We start from the raw sequence: 23,120 nt of genomic DNA on the forward strand, positions 1-23,120 counted from the left end.
GCTTGGCTTTTAGCGGCATTGATTGCCTTAATAACTTACACTCCACAGCTAACCTGCTCTGGGACAGGTTATGTTCTGGTTTAGAGATCTCAAACCGAAATCTGACCAATCGGCTTCAAGCAAAGTGATGCATCTCTGACGCAATAAAGCCACTCCACCCAGTTTTTTTGTTTTGTTTTTTTTTTACTCCAGATTTAAGGATGCTAACAAAAATATTTTTAATAATAAAATTGTGTGATTTTTAGATTATTTTTTATAATTATTTTATATGATTTATATAATTATAATACCCTTAATCCATTTCACAAGCTAGCTTAGTTTAATAGTAATTATTAAGCTTTTATTTTATATTAATATAAAAAATATATACGTGTTAGAATCAATATTTTAAACAAGACTACATATGAGCTTAGATTTTGAAGTGTTATTATACCTATACATATTTACAACTCTATAAACTAACTTTGCACCTTTTACTTGCACTTATATGGCAAGTGGTTTTCTTGAAGTTTTCCTCTTTCATGGATAGGTCGTTTGATCTTGTAAATGTGTTTAAATTCTTCATATTGTTAGATCTTTTATTATTTGGTAGTAAATCGCACTGACTCTCTCACGAGAAGTTCATTGGCAGTTGGCTGTTCATTACTGATGTCTCTCTTTCATGTGCACCTGCTCCATTAAATAATGATCAAGCCTGAGTTGTCAGAGAAAGCTGATGATCAGCTTCATGGTACCAATGGACTTGTTTGGTTTTGTTGACTCAAAACTAAGCCATTAACCCTGAATTTGTTGAGCCACCATCATGGTACAGGCACCAGAAGATGACATCTGTTAGCAGAGGTATTAAAAACCATTTGGGATCATTGAATATGTTAAATATGAATTTGTATTAGTTAGTAAACAATGCTTTTCTGATTTGTAAGATGCAGGATTTTTTTTTTTTTTTATGTGATATTTTATGGGAGGGCACATACTCATCATTTGTATCGAGTGCATGACCCATAAAATGTTTATTGGTAAATACCTTTCAAAACAATAACGTTGGAAACAAAGTTGACACAGGTAAAAAAAAAAAAAAAACTAGTATCTCAATTACACATCAGGTGGTCCACTTTACCCCAATCCTCCCTGGTTGGCCATATATTTGACTGTGGAAAAGTTACATCTGATTGTAATGAACAAATTGAGAAGCACTTCACTTTAAATTATTTACTTGAACTTACTTTATTTTTCATGGATAATTACAACAGCTGATTTAATCATTGTATCATAAGATCAATCATGATCATTTAAATGTATTAAAAAAAAAAAAAAAATATGGTGCATTTTACTTATAATAAAACCAAAAAAAGCAGAAGATTCAGATTATTAGTAACAGTTCTTGGCTTTTCATTTGAACCAAAATGTTTGAAGTTTTCTTTAACAGCCTTTATTTCTTTCATACGACTTCATGTATAAAAGTACCATTTCTGATTGTTAACAAAGCCACATATACATCAGAGAATACAATGTTTGGTTTAAAACTAGTGCTCGATAAATTAACCATTTATTTGATCTAACTTCACAAACATTCTTGATTGAATCATTTTATGAACTGGTTACAGAAAATGACTTTTTAAGATAAATACATAACTTTCTTTAAAAACTATGTGTTACAGTACAACATGTTTCTATGGTCAATCAATGTATAATTTCTTCACATCTATTCTTCATTTTAAGTTATGTTTTTCAATCAACAGAAATTTTTCTATTTTAGATGTTACATCACAGAAATTCAGTAATTTCTTTATTATGATTGGTTTCATTAGAAAAAAAGGAATCAGTCAAGAATTTGGGATTATATTTGTTTAGATTTCTGAAAGGACAAGAAGGCTGATTTCTTTTGAGTAGTAATCATGGAATATAAGAAAGAGAAGATGCTAGTTCAGGGAACTCAGCACGGCTTCAGTTAGTTGTGTATCTACAGTCCTGTACAGTCCAGTTTACTCGGAGGCGTCAGTAGTGACACACACAGGGTGGGAATATGTGCTCTGGATGTTGTTGTTTTTGGCAGACACGATGATGCAGTAACGTGTTGCAGGTTCAAGCTCAGTAACTGTAGCAATCTCAGTCCTGTACACGGACACCACCTCCTTCGGCTGTTCTTCTGTGTCCTCGTATACAATCAGGGTGTAGGACTCGGCCCCTCTCACCAGAGACCACTCCACCTGTAGTGACTGTCCCGTCACAGCGACCCTGGCCACAGGAACAGCCAGCTCCTCTGCAGTACAGCACAACAGCATTTGATTACCAACAACTTCAACCTAATATCCTGATATCAGAGATCATTTCATGACAATGAATCACAATCAATTACTCAAAATGAGAAAAATAAATAAAAATACTAGTACTGCAAAATATTATAATAATCTCATTATAATGGTCTCTTTTTGCACCCCCCCAAACAATAAACTTCAGCTCAAACTTCAAAATCGATTCTCATCCTCATAGAATGCTAGAATAGAATAGCCTTGAATATTTTTCTATGCTCTTAATTGTTGTGCAAGTAAGCAGTGTTCACTCACCAGGAGTCAGGGATGCATATATCTTGGCAAACTCCACATTTCTCTTCCGACGGTTTAAGGCTTGACCTGTAAAAACTATGTGTCAAAATATTTTTTGTTTTGCGCAGGCAAATACTTAAACACATACTGATACTGAATTCAGAGTACAGCTAATAACAGCTAATCTCTATTTCCAAGAAAAAATGAAAACAGAAGAAAAAAAGTTCATTATTTTAATAAAATACATAAATAGTCAGTACAACTTCAGGCTACATTATGTAACACCAAGTGTTTCTTGCAAGAAATGAACAGAGTAGGTACACAAAAAAAAAAGAAAAAAAAGAAGAGCTCTACTGAAAATGAGGAAATTGCATTTCCATCCAAAATCAGTGCAGAAAAAAAATATATTACATCTGGCCTTAGCTATAATTTTTTTTAGCTTAGCTATAATAATTGTTTTTCTTACCAGAAGCTACTCTAGATGCAAGACTCTCTCCTGCACTGTTCCAGGCTGTCACAGCCACATTCGAGGCCTGCAGGCCAGAGACCTCACAGCTGAGGTTTGAGGTGAGACAGACCGGCACCCTGCCGCCAGAACTCAGCTGGTACACCCTGTATCCTGTGGTAAGAGCGGAGGACCTCCAGGCCACTGTGGCAGAGGAACTGTCCCCGCTGAAGGTGACATTCACCGGTGGACAGGGCACTGAACAGAGTACAGAGTCACAGATCAAGACAGAGAATATATGAACATGTTCTATACAAACTTCTTACTCTTCTGAACTCCTCTTTTGAGATCAGTCAATATAATCTTAGACTTTGAGTTTTTAAACCTGTTTTTTTTTTTAATCATTGAACGTTTGACTTGTACCTGTGACACCAGTAACAGCCTGAGAGGGTCTGCTGATCCCAGCTGAGTTTTGTGCAAACACAGTCACACTGTAAGAGGTGCTACAGGGAACAGGGAACTCAAAGTAGCTGATGTCTGTCCAGTAGGATGACACGTCCATGAGGGACTCTGGGTTGTCCTGGATCGCACCGGTCACCCGTACCAGGTACATGACGTCAGGACAGTACACGAGATTCCAAGAGACCCTGACGAGAGTCGCATCGACCATCAGATGGGTCCTCACCCTCACAGTGACCGGAGGACATGGGACTGCAGGAGAGAGGTTAATTAGCAATAGAGTAATGCTGCTAAAATACATATATAATGATTGAGATATAATTGATATAATTGATAATTGAGATTAATATCTTCCAAAATAAATGTTTGTTTTTACATAATATATATTTGTGTGTGTGTGTACTGTGTATATATATATATATAAATGCACACACATACATGTATATATATATAAGAAAATATAATATATAGAATACATGTAAATAGTTCTTAAAATATAAAATTGTGTGTGTTTCAAAGGAATATATGTAATATTTATATAATATAAATCATATCTTATATTTTTATATATATATATATATATATATATATATATATATATACACACACACACACACACACACACACACACACAGTAAATACTTATGTGAACACTTTTTTTGTAAACTATTTTGGATGTGATTAATCACAAATAATTGATTTGACAGCAACATAATAGAGTTATTGTTATTTATTGAAAATCATTTTCATTATTCAAAACAAAAATATGAATATGACATGAAATAAACAGAAAAATATAAATAAAAATGTTGAAGTATTAAAATTACCAATCAGAGCTGCGGTCCGTAACTTTGTGTTTTAAAATGTAGAAAAATTTATATAATAAGCGAGTACACCATGAATCCATTTTCCAAGCCGTGTTTTTGGCTTGTCCTGAATCACTAGGGTACACCTATAATTAGTGTTTATATTCGGACTATTTTAGATTGCTTCGGGGATACCGCGGCGGAGTAACCCAGTACCTTTGTGATTCTTCATAGACATAAACAGAGAGAAGTAGTTCCGGCTACGATGTTCTTCCGCAAGACGCAAGCAGTTCTGTTTATTAACCGCTAGAGCGTCAAAAGTTCCCTACCGCAGCTTTAATAATGGTTTTGTGTTTTAAGGTCTGTAATCTTCAGATGAACAGATCCTTTAACATGCTCAGATATATCTGCTGGTGTACCTGCTCCTCTCTGGATTGGCACAGTGACGGAGCTGTTGCAGGTTCCATCTGAAGCCAGTGCGCTGAAGTTGTACAGCGTCCCACAAGTCAGTCCGTGAATGCTACAGGACGTGTCCGTGGTGTCGCAGTGAAGCGTGTGCCCATCCTTGGTCTGAGCCGTTGTGAAGTACTGCAGAGAACCATGGCCCTCCACCCAAGAGAGTGAAGCAGTCCCTGTGTCACACTGCACTTCCACAGTCATGTTCTGTGGCTCACAGGGCACTATGTAGAGCAGAAGTAGTACAATATGTCATGAATTTCACACCAAAATATAATGCTGTTCATGTTGTCTTCAAGCCACCATGTGCTCTCACCGGTATAGAAGGTGACCTGCTGACTGGCCATGCTGGTGCAGTTTCCAGCCGAAGCGGTTATGCTAACGTCATAAATCTGTCCGCAGTGCAGGTGAAGCAGGGTGCAGTTGTTTGTGGTGCTTCTGCAGGTGCGGACATCTCCATCTCGACTGCTGGCTGTGAGTGAGTATGACTCGGCAACCAGAGAGGGTGACCATGCTGCCGTCATCCCGTTTGAGTCACACACTGGGTTCACGGTTATATTCTGAGGAGCACAAGGTGCTGAAAGAGAATTAAATAGAGAGGTTATACTGTAGGTCAGTGTGATATCGCACACATATGCAGTGTGCCTTGAAGAGCAAGGTTAGTGTTGTGTTGAGTAGTTGTGTACCTGTGTGCATCTTTAGAGGGGGACTCCGTAAGCTGCTGCATTTGTCGGAGGACGCAGAAATGATAACCGTGTACTGCATTCCACACTTGGCTCCGGAGAGGGCACAGGACGTGCCAGTGCTGTTACATATCAAAATGCTTTGGTCATGACCTTCAGCGGTGGCCACATACAAGGAAGATCCCTCGTTCAGCTGCCAGCTAACTGTGATATGGCTGCTGTAACAGTCCGTGTGTGCAGTGATTGAGGTGAGGGCACATGGAGCTGCAGACAGAAACAGTAGAGATAAGTGACTGTGATGACAGATTCGGACAGTTTGGTGGATGTGGCTTGAAAGCTAGTCCACATCTCAAAATGAGTGTGTTTGCACCTGTCTGAATTTCGAAGGCGTTGCCTGGTGCGCTTCTGCAGAATGAGTTGACAGCAGTAATGTGGAAGGTGTAGGTGGCTCCACACAGCAGGTCGGGAACATTGCAGTGCAGATCTGTAGCCGAGCAGCTGGAGTTGGCTTCGCCTCTTTCCACTGCCAGGACAGTGTAAGACTCCGCCCCCTTTGCCTGTAGCCAAGTCACCCAAGCTGAGTTGGTAACACAGTCCAGGTTGCCTGTCTCTCCTTGAGGAACACAAGGAGCTAAAAAATGCAAATACAGTCTGTTAGCTTGCTCGGATCAATAAGCATTTCCACACATACATTCTTTGCAGTAAATTTAACAGCGTTTTTTTTTTCTTCTTTAATTTCTGTGACAATAGAGTGCACAAGCAATGCAAATGCAAGTCACAAGGAACCTCTTAACTTTAGATGTTGACTGTGTCTTAGAGGATCGACAGAAAAGTTTGGCTTTCCGTTGTCTTACACTGGACATAAGCGACGCAACAAAATCAAAGACATCTGTCTACATTGGATGCAGCACGATGGTAATGGATAGATACCCTGCTCGATTTCTGATTTACTTTTAGATGAATATGGAAATGTTCAAAATAAACACAACAGATGTAGGAAAACAGTTAAGAAAGCATCTGATCATAGCGATGTGGATCTTTGCACAAGCTTTCAATCAGCACTACAGTAAAGTTGTGTCACATTTATTTATAAAATACTTTACGCATCAGATTGCTTTAAAGCAAGAAACTTTACAGTATTAAACATGAAAAACAGTGTCAGTGTCACTTTCAGTTAGAATCTGATATTTTAACAAATTATAAAAACCAGATAACTGATCAAAGCCTACCGAGTAATCAGTAAAATAATGCATGATTGGTCAATTAATCATTAAGTTAATTGATTATCAAAATAATAGTTTGTTGGAGGTATAGAAAGCCTCAAAAGATTGTTTCAAACTGTGGCAAAACAATGGGACGTAGACAAGGTGGTACTGTAGTTTCAAAATCTCCTGACCTTTTCAATGGATAATAAACATTTTTAGTTTTCAGTTCTCTTCAGTACATAATTTCTCTTCAGTTCAGAAAATATTTGTCTAAACTATTTTGTTCATTTAATTGCAGCTACGTTTCATTTGCTGTCATTTTGTTTTATATCGGTGGACTGCTGGTGATTGTGTGTTGTTGTGAAGATTACCTGAGGTGACATTAACAGCTGTGCTGCGCTGGCTCTCACAGCCACCCCTGACAGATGTTACAGTGACAGAATATGACTGTCCACATGGCAAGCCACTGATTGAACAGCTGCTGCTGGTGGAATCACATGACAGGGCACCTCCTCCACTGGTTTCTGCCCTCACATGGAAAGATTGTGCATCTGGATTGGCTGGCCATGTGACAGTCATGGAGCCAGCAGAGCAGTTCACCTGAACGTCAACGGTCTGAGGAGGACAGGGTGCTAAAAAAAGAAAAACACCTTTCATACATCTGTTCTAATGAGGGTTAAGATTTACTTAAACTCTGAGCGTGCCACTCACCAGTTTGCACTTGTGTGAACAAACTTTTTTCACTGCTGCATGCGTGGTCCACTGACAGCACAGACACATTATAAGTCTCCCCGCACAGCAGATGCTCTAGATTACAGTGTGTCACACTGCTATTGCAGTAGGTCTTATGGGTGCCATCTACAGTGATACCCTCAGCCTGGTAGGACAACGCCCCACTGCCACTTTGCCACGTCACAGCGACAGAGTTAGACAGGCAAACAAGAGAAGTCTGCACATTGGTAGGTGCACATGGAACTGAGGAAGAGGAATAATATGAGGTCTATATCAGAGGTTTACATCAGAGAAACTAATCTCTATAAATTTGACAGAACAACACAGTGCTGTTGCTGTGTAGCAGTGCCATATTCGGCATTGCATGCTGCTGAAGAAGTGTAATATGGAACAATTCCTAACCTGACTGTAATTGTGAAAAGGCATTCTGGCTGTTACAGTGGCTGTCCTGGGCGGTGAGTGTGAGGTTGTAGGCTTGGCCGCAATGCAAGCTGGGTAATCTGCAGCTGGTGGCGGGGCTGCTACAATAAGTTTGGTGTCCATCCGGACCGGATGCTTGGACCAGGTAGGATGCAACATGGTCCCCTTGTTCCCAGGACACTACACCTGTGTGGCTGCTACACTCCAGTTGAGCCACGATTCCATGTGGCTCACACGGAACTGATCAGTCACAAAAAAGATTCGTAATAGGAATGGACAAACAAAATTGTTAATTTCAGTGGTTATTCAAATATCTGTGAATTTAGTGTGTAGAGTCATCGTACCTGTGTCCAACTGTACACTATTACTCGGTGCGCTTGTACACACGTGGTCAGAGGCAGTCACGCTGATGCTGTACGTGAGTCCACACAGTAGATTACTAAACTCACATACAGTGCTACTGCTGTTGCATGAAGACGCAAAGCCCCCGCTGCCCTGAGCGACAGCAGTATAAGAGAGAGCTCCTTGACTAGGCTGCCAGGACACATCAACCACTCCAGATCCACAGCTCAGGTTTGCCTGAATGTGGTTGGGAACACATGGGACTGGGGACAAAATGGGATTCCATATTTGGGTCATTCTACAGTCGGGGTGGGAGATGCTAGCACTCACATTTGGACACATTTGATTGGGTTTCATTAGGGGTCACCAACCTGAATGCAGTGTTGTGATCTCACTCCTGGAAACATTACACTTGTGGCCAATGGCAAGCACACTGATGTTGTAGATGGAACCGCATACAAGGTTAGGCATAACACAGGAAGTATTTGTGCTGTCACATCCTGTCATCTGGCCGTCTGTGCTAATGGCATGCACCTCGAATGATTCTGCCCCTGAACCAGCTTTCCACTGAACGTGGGCAGAGTTTGAAGAACAGAGCAAATTCAACTCCACATTCTTAGGTGGACAGGGTACTGAGAGAGAGAGAGAGAGAGAGAGATTGTTTCACAGAAATACAATAAACTTACACCATTGCACAGCTTCTTTTACATTCTTTTATTTTTTCCTACAGAATCATATTGATGATAATGAATAGATTGAGGAATACTAAAAAGGGGAGGTCTAACTTTAAAAAACTGAATGAAGGCGAGGATAGTGAATCACCTCCCACGTCATAAAAGACTGAAGTATGTATTGAAAGGTCAAATTAATTAAAAAACATAAAAATTAATAATAATTTATTACCTTATTTAAAATAACTAAAGAATGCTCTGTATTGTTATTTACATTAGTAATCAATCATATGGGCCTTCCTGATAATGATCCATAAAAATGTTAGAATTACTACTTTGCTTCATGTAGGTACTGCATTTTTAATAGATTTTCTCCTTCCTACCTGATGCCACTGCCAGGCCTGTGCCAGGCATGCTGTGACAAAGCCCATCATATGATACCATAGTAACATTGTATGTTTGCCCACAGGATAGTCCCCTCAGTTCACAGTTAGTGGAGTTGCTGGAGCAGGTGGAGACGAGCCCCTCTGGTGTCCTGGCATCAGCAGTGTAGGAAATAGACCCATCAGTGGGAGTCCACTGCAGCAGTACAGAGTCAGTGGAGCACTCCAGGTGTGTAGCTGTAACCTCCGGGGCACAGGGAACTAGAGGAAACATATAACAATAACATTCACTAGAAAAAATATATATAAAATTCAAAAAGACAGAACAGAATTCTTTTGATCTAAAACAACGAGAACAACAAAACTAGACAAGCATAAAAATACCTGTGCGGAAGTTTTCTGCCTGACTGGGCAAACTGGTGCATTCATCTCCAACAGCAATCACCTGAACAGTGTAATTATCTCCACATGTGAGATCACTAAGCGTGCAATGTGTAACAGGCCCAGAGGTCTCGCAGGATATGAAGTTGAATGTTCTGCTCCATGAATAAGCAACATATTTCAACGCCCCAATGCTTGCATTCCAAGACACATGCGCCTCGGCAGTATCACAGTCCAGCACCACAGACACACCTGTAGGAACACAGGGCACTGCAAAAGAGAGAGAAAGAATCAGCTGAATTTGCCAAAGCCAGGAGCATATGAAAAAAAAAAAACCTGTACCTTGATGCCCTAACTTTACTGACAAATGGAAAAGTGTAGGCTTCTTTGAATTTGTCTCGGTGTTATGCAATTTAGTTGAATAGAGCAGTGGTCCTCAACCACATTCCTGGAGTACCCTGAGCAGTGCACATTTTGCATGTCTCCTTAACCAAACACACCTGATTCAACTCACCTGTCCATTAGTAGACAGTCCAAGGACTTAAATGGGTGTCAGACAAAATATAGATGCAATGTTGGGGGGCTCCAGTTATGTGGTTGGGAATCACTGGAAATAAAGTCTTCCCCGCACCAGGTTCTACTCCATGATAGATGTTTGATGCTCATTTCCCAAGATGGCTTAATTATTATAGAGAAGATGAAAGTGAAAAGTTATGTTGTTCCTAGATCATTTAGGATGATCACATCCTGAGCAAATGGTGATCAGTTGTAGAATGGGAAAATTTGTTTGTGACACCGAGAACCATCTCAGACAATCAGGTGTCAGAACTTCACTAACTTACAGATCACAGCTGTAACAACAGGAGCAACTTCATTTACATTAAGGGTAGTAAACTAAAAACTGTAGTTTGGAAAGGTTTGAGCTTAGGATGTTTGGGGTTCTTTCCTACTCCGTTGAACCCAGGGTACTAAATGTAATTTGTCACTGTTATGCTGCAAAAAACATCCTCATCGAGATCTTCAAAAACACATCATTTTTCTTACACCGCTTAGTTTCCAGACTTTACTCAGCATACCAATGCTAATGCTAATTAAGCTACATTCACAGTGGGATTTGCTTGATGAAAATTGCTGGAGAAGCTTCTTTGTGAATGCAAGACAGAAACTGGAACTATAGAAAATGTGATCCGTGGATCAAACCACAGCAACATTTTAGGGTTCAGTATTAGGAAGGCACAGGAAGGATCTGACAGTGTGCATGAACAAAATCTCCCAATACCAGAGAAGTTACTCATACATTTTTTCTACAAATGATCCAGAAATTCTACGTGGCTTTAGTGTATAAAACCTGTGCTCTAACTGAGAGTGTATTTGTGTCTTATATGTATGTTGCTGTTGTATGCTTGCATTACCTGAGTTGAGATAGCTCAGCGCACTTGGTATTGATTTACATTGGCGACTGGAGGCAATCACGCTAACATTGTATGCTTCACCGCAGGACAGTTTGGGCATGCCACAACTTGATGACCAGGACATGCATGTTTCCAAAGGACCATCTGGGCCATGAACTGTTGCTGTGTAGTATTCTGCACCTTCAGCTAACTCCCAAGATACAGTAGCAATGTTGGAGATGCAGTCCATAAAGCCAACGACAACTGCTGGAGTACAGGGCTCTGCAAGAAGACAGTATGATACAATCCAAGTCACTCGACAAGTGGGACAGTGTTATGCCAGGTACCTGATCTTTAGGTACTTCTTTTGACCCCATGTCTTTGTGTGTGTGTGTGTGTGTGTGTGTAAGAGGGTCCTGACCTGTCTTGAGTACTGAAGAATTACTGGGGACGCTTCTACATACATTTCCCACAGCTTGCACAGTCAGATAGTATTGCTGACCACAGTTGAACTCGGAGAATTGTGCACTTGTGGCATTTGTTGAGAGTTCCACCTGGTGACCGCTATCAGATTCCGCAGACACCAGGTACATCTCAGCATTTTCACTTGCTTCCCAGGTGAGGGAAGCCACTCTCATGTCACAGTCGAAAGAGGACACCAGTTTCTGAGGGACACATGGCGCTGTACACAATACAGGCAATCTCGATCAGCCATTTGTTAGATACAAAAAAAAGACTTTACAGCCACAGAACTGTAAAGTAGTTTCAGTTATTGTTGCCTTACATGTATACCTTAATTTTTCTTAGACACTCACCCATGTGGATGACTGTGCCATCACTGGGCTCACTGTTGCAGATTTGGGCACTGGCGATGACTTGGACAAAGTAAACTTCTCCACAGTGCAGTTCCTCCCAAATACAAAAAGTTGTATTTGTTAAGCAGACATGCGTGTGGTTATCCTGTCCTACAGCAATGGCGGTGTAAATGTCTGCGCCATCACTGCCAGCCCAGCTGACAGCTCCCAGGTTATTTTCACACTCCGCATAGGTCTCAATGTGGTATGGTTTACATGGGGCTATTATAAAAAGCAGTGATTAATACAAATGTGGAATAAATGCACTTGTTGTCACTTGTGAGTTTAGATTTCTATACAGCTTTTATGAGTGTTGGGTCATACCAGTCGTAAAATGTGCGGGAGTGCTTGGTATGCTGTCGCAGACATCATTTCCCCCCAGTGTTGTGAAGGTGTAGGTCTGTCCGCAAAGAAGCTCCACTGTAAGCGTAGACTCAGATGTCTGGAAGGAGTCTGCGTATCCTAGGTTGCTTGTTACATGAATTGTGTAACTCGATGCACCTCTGCTGTGACTCCAGTTCAAGAGAACTGTGTTGTTATCACATGATCCTGAAACCGTCGGTTGAGTTGGTTGACAAGGTTCTGAAGAAACAGACACAGCCGAGATTTCACTGTGATGTTGAAGCCTACTGAACATTATCTCTTTTTTTCAAGCAAGTTTGAAATATATCATCTGATGTGCGTGTGTGACAGAGTGAAGTCTACAATCCGGCACTTTTTGTTCCATGCTTGTAAAAAGATGAGCATGACAAGTTTATGTCTTATAGTATGCTAGGGTGTAATGTGAGATCATTGGATGGAATTCTTCTGTGTAAGGGGTAGCCAGCCCTGCTCCTGGAGGCTTCCTTCCTGTAGACTTCATTTCCAACATACCTGTCTGTTTTCTCAAGTAAACCTGAACACCTGGACTATCTCATTCAGGTAGGTTTGTTTAGGGTTGGATATGAACTTTGCAGGATGGTAGTCCTCGAGTGGCCTGCTAACCTACTCTTTTGAACAAACTCTGCATTTCAGATTCAAGTTTAGAGTTAACAAAACCAAAGAAATCAAACCCAGTGTAGGTCAAGTTCAGCAGACTCACAGTCTGGAGTAGGTGCACCAGAATAAAACCTGCTTCCAGAGAAAAATTTAAATTACATTTATGCATTTAGCAGACGCTTTTATCCAAAGCGACTTACAGTGTATTCAGGCTATCAGTTTTTACCTATCATGTGTTCCCAGGGAATCGAACCCCCAACCTTGCGCTTGATAGCACAATGCTCTACAAATTGAGCTACAGGAACACTAAGTTGAGCCTTGTAGTGAAATCTACCATGGTGATAAATACTGCTAAAGATCAATCCACCAAAAAATAGGAGTCTGCTCAAACTTACCTGTGTAGCCACTATAACCAGCTTTGTGAAATAGGTCAACGAAGCATGGTTGGCTACCCCTGCTGTATATACACTAGATCAAGATAATATTTGAAGGATAGGATCATCTACCTGTTGTAGTGTGCACAGTGCTGCTGGCGTCACTATGGCATGTGACTGTATGACTGTAGGCAGTGATGGTGAAGGCGTACTCCACTCCACACTGCAACCCACTCATTTTACAGCTGTCAGATGTAGAGTTACAAGTTTCTGCTTCTCCTGTGCTGAGGGTGGTGCTAACAAGGTAGTATTGCACATCATCACTTTGTTCCCAAGTCACTACGGCTGTGCTAGGATTGCACTGAAGGTCCACATTCACATGCAAGGGAGCACAGGGGCCTAGATGTCAAACAACAAAGTAGTTAAATCTGATATTCCTGTTATCAACTATATTCACTTTCTACAGCTACATTGTACATTTGTCCCTTTTGCAAATGATGTGTATAAAAATGGTTACTCACGTGTTTGGAATGTCACTCCCGTCTCTTGAGTAATTTGACATTCATCACTGATTGCTGTGAGCCTGACTGTGTAAGTCTGTCCGCAGGCTAGTTCGCTGATATTACAGAAATTGTCTTGGGAAATGCAGGAGGCGATGTAGCCATTGTTACTGATGGCAGTGAGCTCGTAGGATGCAGCTCCGCCACTCCAGGCCCACCTGAACAATGCCGTGGCATTCTCACAGTTCATGTCAACAGTGACTGCACTGGAATCTGGTGGACAGGGGGCTAGACACAAAGACACAGCAGTGATTAACAACTCGGTAGATGGCAAAATCCTCTGTTATTTAAACATGAGTGCAACAAATTCCCATTGTCATGCCAAATAATGTAAATGTTCATAATTTGTCATTTCTTAGATGCCTAACCTGATGTGAAGATAACTGTTTCGCTGTCTGTGCTGTTGTAAGTTTCTCCAATGGCGCGTACTTGAGTGCTGTAAACTGTTCCACAGATCAACCCCGTCACCCTGCAGCTGGAGCTACTTGTGGAGCAGGACAGGATGTGTCCATTGCGACCCTCCAGGAAAGCCACATATGCCACTGCCCCCAAACTCTCCTCCCAAGACACAGTCCCGACATCACTTGTACAATTCAGATGGGTTTGCACGTTCTGGGGCGGGCAGGATTCTATTAAAGCATAAAGGGTCAGTTGTTGGACAACTATGCAGAAAGCACTAACATCACTGGTAAAGTTGCAAATTTAATGAACCTGTGTTTAAAGTAGTTGATGCAGACACAGCAGCTCCTTGGCAGACGTTGTTGTGTGCTGTCACAGTGATGTCATATGTCTGACTGCAGGACACATTATAGAGGGCACAGGAGGTGTCACTGGTGGAGCAGGACAGCACTGATCCCAGATCAGTGGCAGCCTGTGCTGTGTACATGGAAGCACCTTTACTTCTGTCCCATGACAGCTGGCCAATAGACACGCCATACTGCACTTCAACATTCTGAGGTGGGCAAGGACCTGGGATCACAATGAAAAGAAAGAGACTGATTATCATTGTGCAAAATATAGTAAAGTGCTACATAAATTGACGACAGTGCTAGCATTTATGGGTGGTTGCAAGGGCATTGCTATGCAGTCGGGGAGTGGTTAGCATTATGTTTTTACTATGGTGTACTGGGTTGTTGATAGGACATTGCTAAAGTAAAGGTTATGGAGGGTGGAGAGCATTGTTGGGTGGTTGCTAGAGTGTTATGTGTAGTAGGATGTTTGTTAGGGTATTGCTCATTAGTATTCTAGGATGTGTTCCCAGTGGTTTTTGCTCACCTGTATTCAGGTGTCCACTCATGGTTGCAGTGCTGCTACAGGTCTGTCCTTCTGCTAACACAGTGATGTTGTAGCTCTCACCACAGGCCAGTCCGGTCAGCTCACAGTTAGTTAAGTTATTTTCACAGCTGAGTACATGGCCAGACTCACTTACTGCTGTGGCTGTGTATTGCAACGCCCCAGTGCTTGACTGCCACGACAATATAGCCACACCAGACTGACAGTCCATGAGTGCCCGAATGTTACGAGGCATACAAGGAGCTGAAATACAGACGCATATCTTCCAGTCAAACAATGTCATGCTACATTTTTTATTTTTTATTTTATAAAAATCAATGTACCATGGTACATACAATGGTCTTTAACGTACATTGTAGCATGTCTACCAATGAGTGAAATTCAGAATTTATTTACAAATGCATTCCAAATGAATTTACAAGTTTTCGAAAAATTTAAATAACAATTACTGAAAATCAAAGAAACTTAGTTTCCAAAAACAATATTTAACAAAAAAAAAAAAAATTTATTGCAAAATGTCAGGGAATGTTTCTTGAGTGACTATGTTTAATTTCTTTGAATTGCTATTCAGCTTGTTTTTTTTTATCTTCTTGTTACAATTCAGAATCCAATTCAACATACTGTGGGATGTGTAACCAAAATGACAATATTTATTCTGGATCAAAAGCATTTTTTTTTAAGTATTTTTAGGTGAATTTGACATGTTTGTGTGCATGTAAGCCTGTCCTCACTGCTTCCTACCTGACTGAACTTCAGTGATGGCACTGGGCAAGCTGTCACAGTATCCGTCTGATGCTGTCACACTGACACGGTAGGTCTGTCCGCAGACAAGTCTGTTAACTGTACAGGTGGTGTGGATCATGCTCTGACAGCTGGTGAATTGGCCATTACTGTCCTCTAGCACAGCTGTGTAAGAGTCTGCTCCTGCGCTCTCCTCCCAGAACACAGACAGATCATTCCCTTGGCAGCTCACATTAGCAGTCACATTATCCGGCACACAGGGCACTGGACATGAGAGAAGTGACTGTCATTGAGTGGTTGTCAAAAAGATAGACTTATAAGGAGCAGAAAAGTTCTAGGTTTGTTGTGAATAACTACATTATAGTAGATGTTACTGCAACATATGGTTCATCAGTATTTTTAATACATTTCACAATAAAATCACACCAACCTGTCCTGATTGAAGCAACTTGACTTGGTGCGCTGGTGCAGACGCTGTCCTGTGCTACTACTGTAGCAGTGTAAGGCTCACCACATGTCAGTGATTTGAGATCACATGACTGACCAAACCCCGAGCAGCTGTCAGAGAATAACCCATCAGCGCTGAAGGCCTGGACCGTATAGAGCTCCCCAGCCTCATTGCTCACCCATGACATGGTGACTACATTATTACTGCAGCTAGTACTTGACACCAGACTCTCCGGAATACAGGGAACTGTGGGTTGAAATACACTGTGATGATGGACAAAGCATGCCCAGATATATAGCATTTTACACACAACTGGGCTTTGAAATGCAGTGCAATTTATTTTGAAACAGAAGGAGGTGCCTAGCCTTGAGTGATGTTATGGTCTATTAATTTATGAGAATTTCAGGTTTTGCAACCCCAAAATTATGCTGAATTCTAGTTATGATGAATAAAGGGAAAAATGTATATAAAAGCAGCAGTGGTAACAGGGTTGAATGATCAGTGTGTATTACCTGAGCGTACGATGACCTCAATGCTCTGAGAGCTGTTGCATGTCCTTCCCTCAGCAGTGACTGTCAGGACATACATCTGGCCGCAGGGAAGTGAAGTGACCTCACAGGAAGTGGAGCTTGCTGTGCAGCAGGTGGTGTCTCCATCTGTACGCTCCAAAGTGGCAGTGTAGCTTAATGCGCCAACGCTCTCATCCCACAACACACTCACCGTACCAGTGTCACACCCCACAGACGTGATCACATTCTGAGGCGGACAAGGGGCTGAAAGAGAGAAGGAAGTGTGAAATTATATAGTCTGTTTTTACATTGAAAAGCATCCCTTTCAAGCTCACTCTCTTGCCTGTCTCGCTCTGCAAAGTGTTGCTCACGGGGCTGTCACATTGACTGTTAGATGCAAACACACTAAAGTTGTAGAATCTTCCACATTGTAGCTGTTCAACGGTACACTGGGTATCAGTTGAGTTACACTGGTACTCAAATCCATCACTGTCAGTTGCTGTGGCGATGTAGAGCTCCACCCCTTCTGACTCTTCCCATGTCAGCCAAGCCGAATCAGACAGACAGTCCATTTCAACGTCCAACATGAGGGGAACGCAAGGAGCTTTATACACAAACACACATTCCAAAAGTGAATTTTGTGGCAAACTCGGATAAACAAATAGATATTTGGTGATGTGTTAAAGTTTTATTGAATGTGACAAACCTGCCGTAACATACTGGACCAGTGAGTTCTCTCCAGTGCAGCCGTCCCTTAATGGCACTACAGTCACATTATAATCCATGCCACAGGCCACAGTGATATCACAACTGGTTTCTGTGGTGTTACACATGTAGTAATCTGTGTAATTGGAGTAAAAGGCTCGTGCGATGTAGAGGACACCATCTACACTCGAGTCCCAGGACACAGACACAGTGTTTAAATCACAGTCCAAGACGGCAAAGATAGCATCTGGTGGGCAAGGGGCTAAAGAATGCAGGAAAGAGACGTTAGAGACATCCAAATATTGAAATACGTAATATTTTATGTATATATGGGTACCTGAGGTGACATGTTCCACAGAGCTTTGGGAACTGTTGCAGGTTTGACTATAGGCGACCACGGTCACACTGTAAGTCAGTCCGCAAACGATGTTGGGAATTTGGCAGAAGGTTGTATTAGAGTCACACCCCAGCACTTGACCATCGCTGCGCAGCACTGTGGTGTGGTAGTGATGGGCTTGACCTGTCTGCTGCCAGGTGACATTGAGAACAGTAGCTTGACATTCCAGAATAGGGTGCACATTCTGAGGCACACAAGGGGCTGAAGGGGACATAGAGGGGTTTAAAGGTTAGTACAAGGGGACCACTCACCAAAGGCATTGGCACACTAATCCTAACATCAAATAACTAGTGAATTTTCTACACTGATAGTCTTATGGGCAGCACACTGACATTTGGTGCCATTTCGCTTTGGACAACCTGAGTTTGAGTCCTGGCTTGCGGACCTTTCTCGATCCCGTTGCCCTCTCTGTGCCACTTCCCTTCCTGTCTACTCTCAGTCCTATCCTTATAAAGGCAACAAAAAGGAACTAGCATGTTGAACGCAGACTGTGGGGTTGACCCTTGTCGCTTGCATCAGGGCCAAAAAGCTGAGCTTGAACATACCGTATATACTCTACAACTCTTAAGAGTTATTTCCTCTCAAGCAGGTACAGAACTAGTATGTACGTTCTGTACCTGCTTGAGAGGAACTAACTCTCCAGGCCAGCAGGTGGCAGTAGTCTTTATTTGTCATTCAAAAAGGGAATCTGAAAGAGCCAGAGAAGCCTTCTGTGTGTGGCCTCTTGACTTTGTCATTTTTCAGCATTATATATTGCAAGTGGCCATAAAAAATGACTTAAGTCTCACCTGTTTTAAGAATGTGAACTTCACTCCTGGATCCAATACAGTCATCATCAACACCAGAAACATAAATTTGATAAGTCTGTCCACACTGGAGGCCTGTAATATCACAGGCGAGGTCACTGGTGTTGCAGGTCACCCTATGACCTCCGCTGCTCTCGGCAACAGCCATGAATGACACAGAGCCCTGAGAGGCTTTCCAGGAAACGGACACAGTGTCTGAGTCACATGATGACTGGATAGACACCTGAGTGGGTGGACATGGTGCTGAAGAAGCAAAAGAACATCGAAGCAATATGCTAATCAGTAATGTCAACAATTTATTACAATGTATTCTTCACTTAAAGACAGCTCATCATGTTAAATCAAAGTTTAAAACAGGTCAGATATTGTATTTAAAAATAAAAATAATAAATACATGAATATTGAGACTAGGGATGTAATGATGCACCCCGAGCCGGTTGGAAATCTGTAAAATATGTGATGATTCAAGACAGTTGAGATGTTAAATGAATCACAGCTGCACCTGCACCTCTCTTAAGAAAAGTTTAGATGGTATTTAGATGGAAGTCATGGCCTAGTGGTTGGAGAGTTTGACTTCTAACCCTAGGGTTGTCAGTTTGAGTCTCGGGCCGGCAATACCACGACTAAGGTGCCCTTGAGCAAGGCACTGAACCCCCAACTGCTCCCTGGGCACCGCAGCATAAATGATGCCCCCTTTCCCCCCGGTGTGTGTTCACAGTGTGTGTGTGTGTGTTCACAGTGTGTGTGTGTGTGTGTTCACTGCTGTGTGTGTGCACTTTGGATGGGTTAAATAAGGATCACGAATTCTGAGCATGGGTCACCATACTTGGCTGTATGTCACTTTCACTTTCTTTCATCTTGCTCTTTATAATGCATATTAAAGTAGTGTTTATCAGCACAGCACTGCTTTGTTTACAGCGGTAACCTAGTAAACTGTATTGCTGCTGTTCCATATGCGCCTCCTGCTGTCAGAGAGTGAATCTGCATCTCATGCAGTCTTTCTGCTGTTTCTGTTTCGTGCAGATATGTTTTATGTAGTATACTTTCACAAAGCTAAAGTCAGACCATTCTGTTTTTGCTTCCAATTTCAAAATTATACAATCCAATTTAAATTAAATATTACTCATGAAGCATGTATGTAGCATCTTTGTTTGGACTGTGATTAAAATGCAGTGTTTATTGCTTCTAATTTTAAAATGAAAGAGCACAGGCAAACCCTAAGTTTGTTTATATGAAGATATTTATTTTATTTGTATTATATATTTATTTAATTTGGGATTATTCTTCTTCTTATTATTATTTTTTTTTTTTTGGGGGGGGGGGGTTGCTTTGTTATTTGACATATTTAAATTTCATGAAGAAATTAGCAGATTTTAAGAAATTATAAAAGGACACTTTTTATTTATAATTTGTCATAAATCTCATTTTATAAAAAAAGTAAAAAGATTTTAAAAAATTGAGAAAATCATTTAATACAATTATTTTTGGGAATATTTTTGCATCGAGAGTTGAATGATTCATTACATCCCTAGTTAAGACTGAAGGACAAGTGAATCGACACTTATATAAATATTAGCTTTTAATTTAATAATTTTTTACAATTATATTAGCTAATAATATCTGTAAATTAGAATCCATTTTTCTTCTGTTATGTGGCATATTTTGAGTACAATGAAAATTAAATTATATTAACCTATAGTTCAAATGGCCATGGTGATATCATTGCATAAAAAGTTGTTTAAGAGGAAAATGATTACATAGTTTAAGAATACCATGTTTTAAAGAATAGCACACTGATGAACTTTGCACAATAATGTGTATAAATTAGTGGTTTATGAGGTTGTTACCGGTCTTGAGGGCAATCCAGTCATCTGATTGGCTGGGGCAGGTGAGCCCTTCTCCTCTCACACTGACTTGGTAACGGCTGCCACAGTGCAGGTTGGTGACATTGCAGGCAGAGCCAGGTGTACTGCAGCTGACTTGGTGATTTACATCAAAGCCCTTGGCAGAAGCGTTATACATCAGAATGCCCCTACCGGGGGTCCATGAGATCAGAGCAGAGTCAGTGCTGCAGTCCAGAGATACTTGTAGATCAGACTGTGGACATGGATCTAGAAAGGGGGAATACAAACGCATAGTTTTTTTTAAAGCTACTGTGTGAAATTTCTGCACAGCTAGAAGGGCCCTATCACAACTCCACGAGTTTATCCCACTGTAAGTGTCTGTGACCAGTACCTGTTGTGACAGTGATAGGTGCACTGGTCAGGCTCACACAGTTGTCATCTTCAGCTGTGACTGTTATAGTGTAGTTTTGTCCGCAGTCCAGGTCTGGGAAAGAGCAGGAGCTGTCTGTGTTGTAGCATGTCCTGTTACTCCCCCAGGTGCTCACGGCATTAACAGTGTAACTGCTGGCACCACGGGCAGAATCCCAGGTTACAGTGGTGATAGACGTGCCGCAGTTTTTGGTCGCCACAACGTAAGTGGGCATACACGGAGCTGAGAGAGACAGTGGTGTGTGTGTTAAGAAAACCACAGATTCACAAACATGGGCAGAAAAAAAATATATATTTGTTTGAAGCAAAGGTGTGCTTTGTGGCTGCTGTGGGTCCACTAAGATTTTGGACGAGATTTTTAGGAATAAACCCAATGGTATCATGCGGTGTCTTCATGAATACTGCTCTCTACCTATCTTTGTTCGAGTTTGAGATGTGTTGTTGGTCACCACAGAAGGAGCATGTGGCATTTTTATAATTTCCTTAAAGGGTGCTATAACAGGCATGAATGCTAGTTTACTTCATCTAGTCAGTTTTCTCTCCCTGTCATGGCTAAGCAACAGTTTGAAGAGAATATTGCTGAGTGAGTGAGTGAGCTTAATTATTGAAAGTGTCAACATGGCAATTCTGGGCCATCGCGCCCTGGAGTCCTGGAGTTTATTACCACCAGAGCAATGTAAGAATATATGCTAATGCCACCTATAAACTACTAAAGTTTTTGGATTGCTCTTCTTTTCACACTGTACAACTATATCAACTAATGTCTGTTTCAGTCAAAGTTTTGTGCTTTCCTTGATGATCTCCATTTACTATTGAAATAGTAGAGTAGAGTGGAATACATGGAATACGGCATTGGACAAGCACTCATGTATGCATTTGCCTTCATAAAGTATGTTTCTGCTGTGTTGTGGTTATACTTTGAAACAATAGAAGCCGCATTTTCGAAATTATATTCTGTTGCCAACTGAGTTTGCATTTAAGTTTTATATACCCTAGAATATGTATTTATTCTTATATCACATTTTATTATTATATCACATTTGTTTGGAGGAAAATTCTCAAAACTGCTGTATAATTATAGCTATCATCAATATTAGTCTCTCTCTTTATTAGCTATGTCAGTCTCAAGCTAAAGTATCCTTCACCTGTGTGCAGATTTGTCTTACCTGTATTAAGATTGAAGCTCTCGCTAGGTTCACTGGTGCAGTTTCCATTGAATCCAACTACACTGAGTGAGTACGACTCACCACAGCGCAGCTGTGCGAACGTGCAAGACCTGTTTGTGCTATTACACACCATCGCACCACCGGTAAAGTTGAGCGCAGTCACCACATCAAACTGATCTGCTCCATTATTGTCCCATGTTACTGTTGCAATGTTAGTGCTGCACTGCAGTTGAACAGCTGGGCTCTGTGGTTGACAGGGGGCTGATGGGATACAGATGATAAGTTATTAGTATATTTTAAAGGGGTTGGTTTAGAATAAATCTAGTCAGTTTACCTGTATCGATTTTGTAGTCTGAACCCTCAATGACTCCGCAGTTGATGTTGGATGAGGTCACGGCAATGCTATAAGTGTGGCCACATCTTAAGTTCTGAATGGTACAGGAAGTAGAGTTTGTGTTGCAGGAAAGACGAGTGCCATCTGTACCAATAGCCAGGGCTGTATAGGAGTCAGGGTTGCTTGCACTGGGGTCCCAGTGTACAGCTAGCATGTTAGAATTGCAGCTTAACTGCGCCATCACATTACTAGGCAGGCAATCCGCTGCGACACAAACGGGGAAGTAGAACAAAGATGTAAATATTTTACCAATGTTGTCCAGTTTGCTCCAAAATCAGCTTAAAAAGCAATTGCAGTTTGATTAAATTACCTGATTTAAAGTGGATGATGTTGTTAGTGGTGCTGTTGCAGAGGCCAACCGTGGAAACCACAGTGGCTACATATGAAAGTCCACATTCAACCTTCACAGAACAAGAAGTGGTGTTGGAAGTACAAGAAACAGTTTGTCCATTGTTTCCCACCACATTGGCAGTATAGGAGTTCGCCCCTGTGCCGTTCAGCCAGCTGATCGTGGCCCTGTTTGTGCCACAGCTAGCAGCAGCTGTCAGGTTACTAGGTGGACAAGGAGCTGTGGATACAATAGATGAAACTCAGATCAATACATTTTTAGTAACCTTTGTTATGTGGCAATATTTAATATTCCAATATTTTGTTTTTTTGCATGTGGATTCAGTAAGGAGTTCCAGAAAACAGAGCAGAACAGTT

The 23,120-nt window shown here is 41.2% G+C and overlaps 3 protein-coding genes across 4 annotated transcripts; all 3 read right to left on the reverse strand.

The window, feature by feature from the left end:
* Window positions 1-1,090: 1,090 nt before the first annotated feature.
* On the reverse strand, window positions 1,091-10,393 carry LOC113068686 (fibronectin type III domain-containing protein 7-like). Of its 2 annotated transcripts, XM_026241511.1 has the most exons (16): window positions 9,869-10,393; window positions 9,530-9,796; window positions 9,146-9,406; window positions 8,463-8,723; window positions 8,094-8,354; window positions 7,732-7,989; window positions 7,309-7,572; window positions 6,969-7,229; window positions 5,763-6,023; window positions 5,396-5,656; window positions 5,026-5,286; window positions 4,673-4,933; window positions 3,412-3,699; window positions 3,010-3,246; window positions 2,565-2,630; window positions 1,091-2,260 (listed from the first exon to the last, which is right to left on the reverse strand). In XM_026241511.1, the coding sequence occupies exons 3-16, from the start codon at window positions 9,204-9,206 to the stop codon at window positions 1,983-1,985; spliced, it is 3,279 nt and encodes a 1,092-aa protein (XP_026097296.1). In that variant the 5' UTR covers window positions 9,207-9,406; window positions 9,530-9,796; window positions 9,869-10,393; the 3' UTR covers window positions 1,091-1,982. The 2 variants fall into 2 exon arrangements, with proteins under 2 accessions (XP_026097296.1, XP_026097295.1); XM_026241510.1 differs by lacking the exons at window positions 9,530-9,796; window positions 9,869-10,393 and having other exon boundaries at window positions 9,146-9,476.
* LOC113068626 (fibronectin type III domain-containing protein 7-like) lies at window positions 9,510-11,736 on the reverse strand. The gene is made up of 4 exons (XM_026241401.1): window positions 11,733-11,736; window positions 11,339-11,599; window positions 10,939-11,199; window positions 9,510-9,796 (listed from the first exon to the last, which is right to left on the reverse strand). The coding sequence occupies exons 1-4, from the start codon at window positions 11,734-11,736 to the stop codon at window positions 9,510-9,512; spliced, it is 813 nt and encodes a 270-aa protein (XP_026097186.1).
* A 1,511-nt stretch (window positions 11,737-13,247) lies between these two features.
* Window positions 13,248-21,070, reverse strand: LOC113068628 (fibronectin type III domain-containing protein 7-like). The gene is made up of 14 exons (XM_026241402.1): window positions 20,818-21,070; window positions 20,430-20,693; window positions 18,565-18,825; window positions 17,717-17,977; window positions 17,381-17,641; window positions 17,018-17,278; window positions 16,678-16,938; window positions 16,148-16,411; window positions 15,718-15,981; window positions 14,959-15,219; window positions 14,395-14,652; window positions 14,052-14,312; window positions 13,645-13,911; window positions 13,248-13,522 (listed from the first exon to the last, which is right to left on the reverse strand). The coding sequence occupies exons 1-14, from the start codon at window positions 21,068-21,070 to the stop codon at window positions 13,248-13,250; spliced, it is 3,672 nt and encodes a 1,223-aa protein (XP_026097187.1).
* Between the last annotated feature and the right edge of the window lie 2,050 nt (window positions 21,071-23,120).

Source organism: Carassius auratus, linkage group LG48F (genome assembly GCF_003368295.1).
Source record: "Carassius auratus strain Wakin linkage group LG48F, ASM336829v1, whole genome shotgun sequence".
NCBI classification, from domain to species: Eukaryota; Metazoa; Chordata; class Actinopteri; order Cypriniformes; family Cyprinidae; genus Carassius; species Carassius auratus.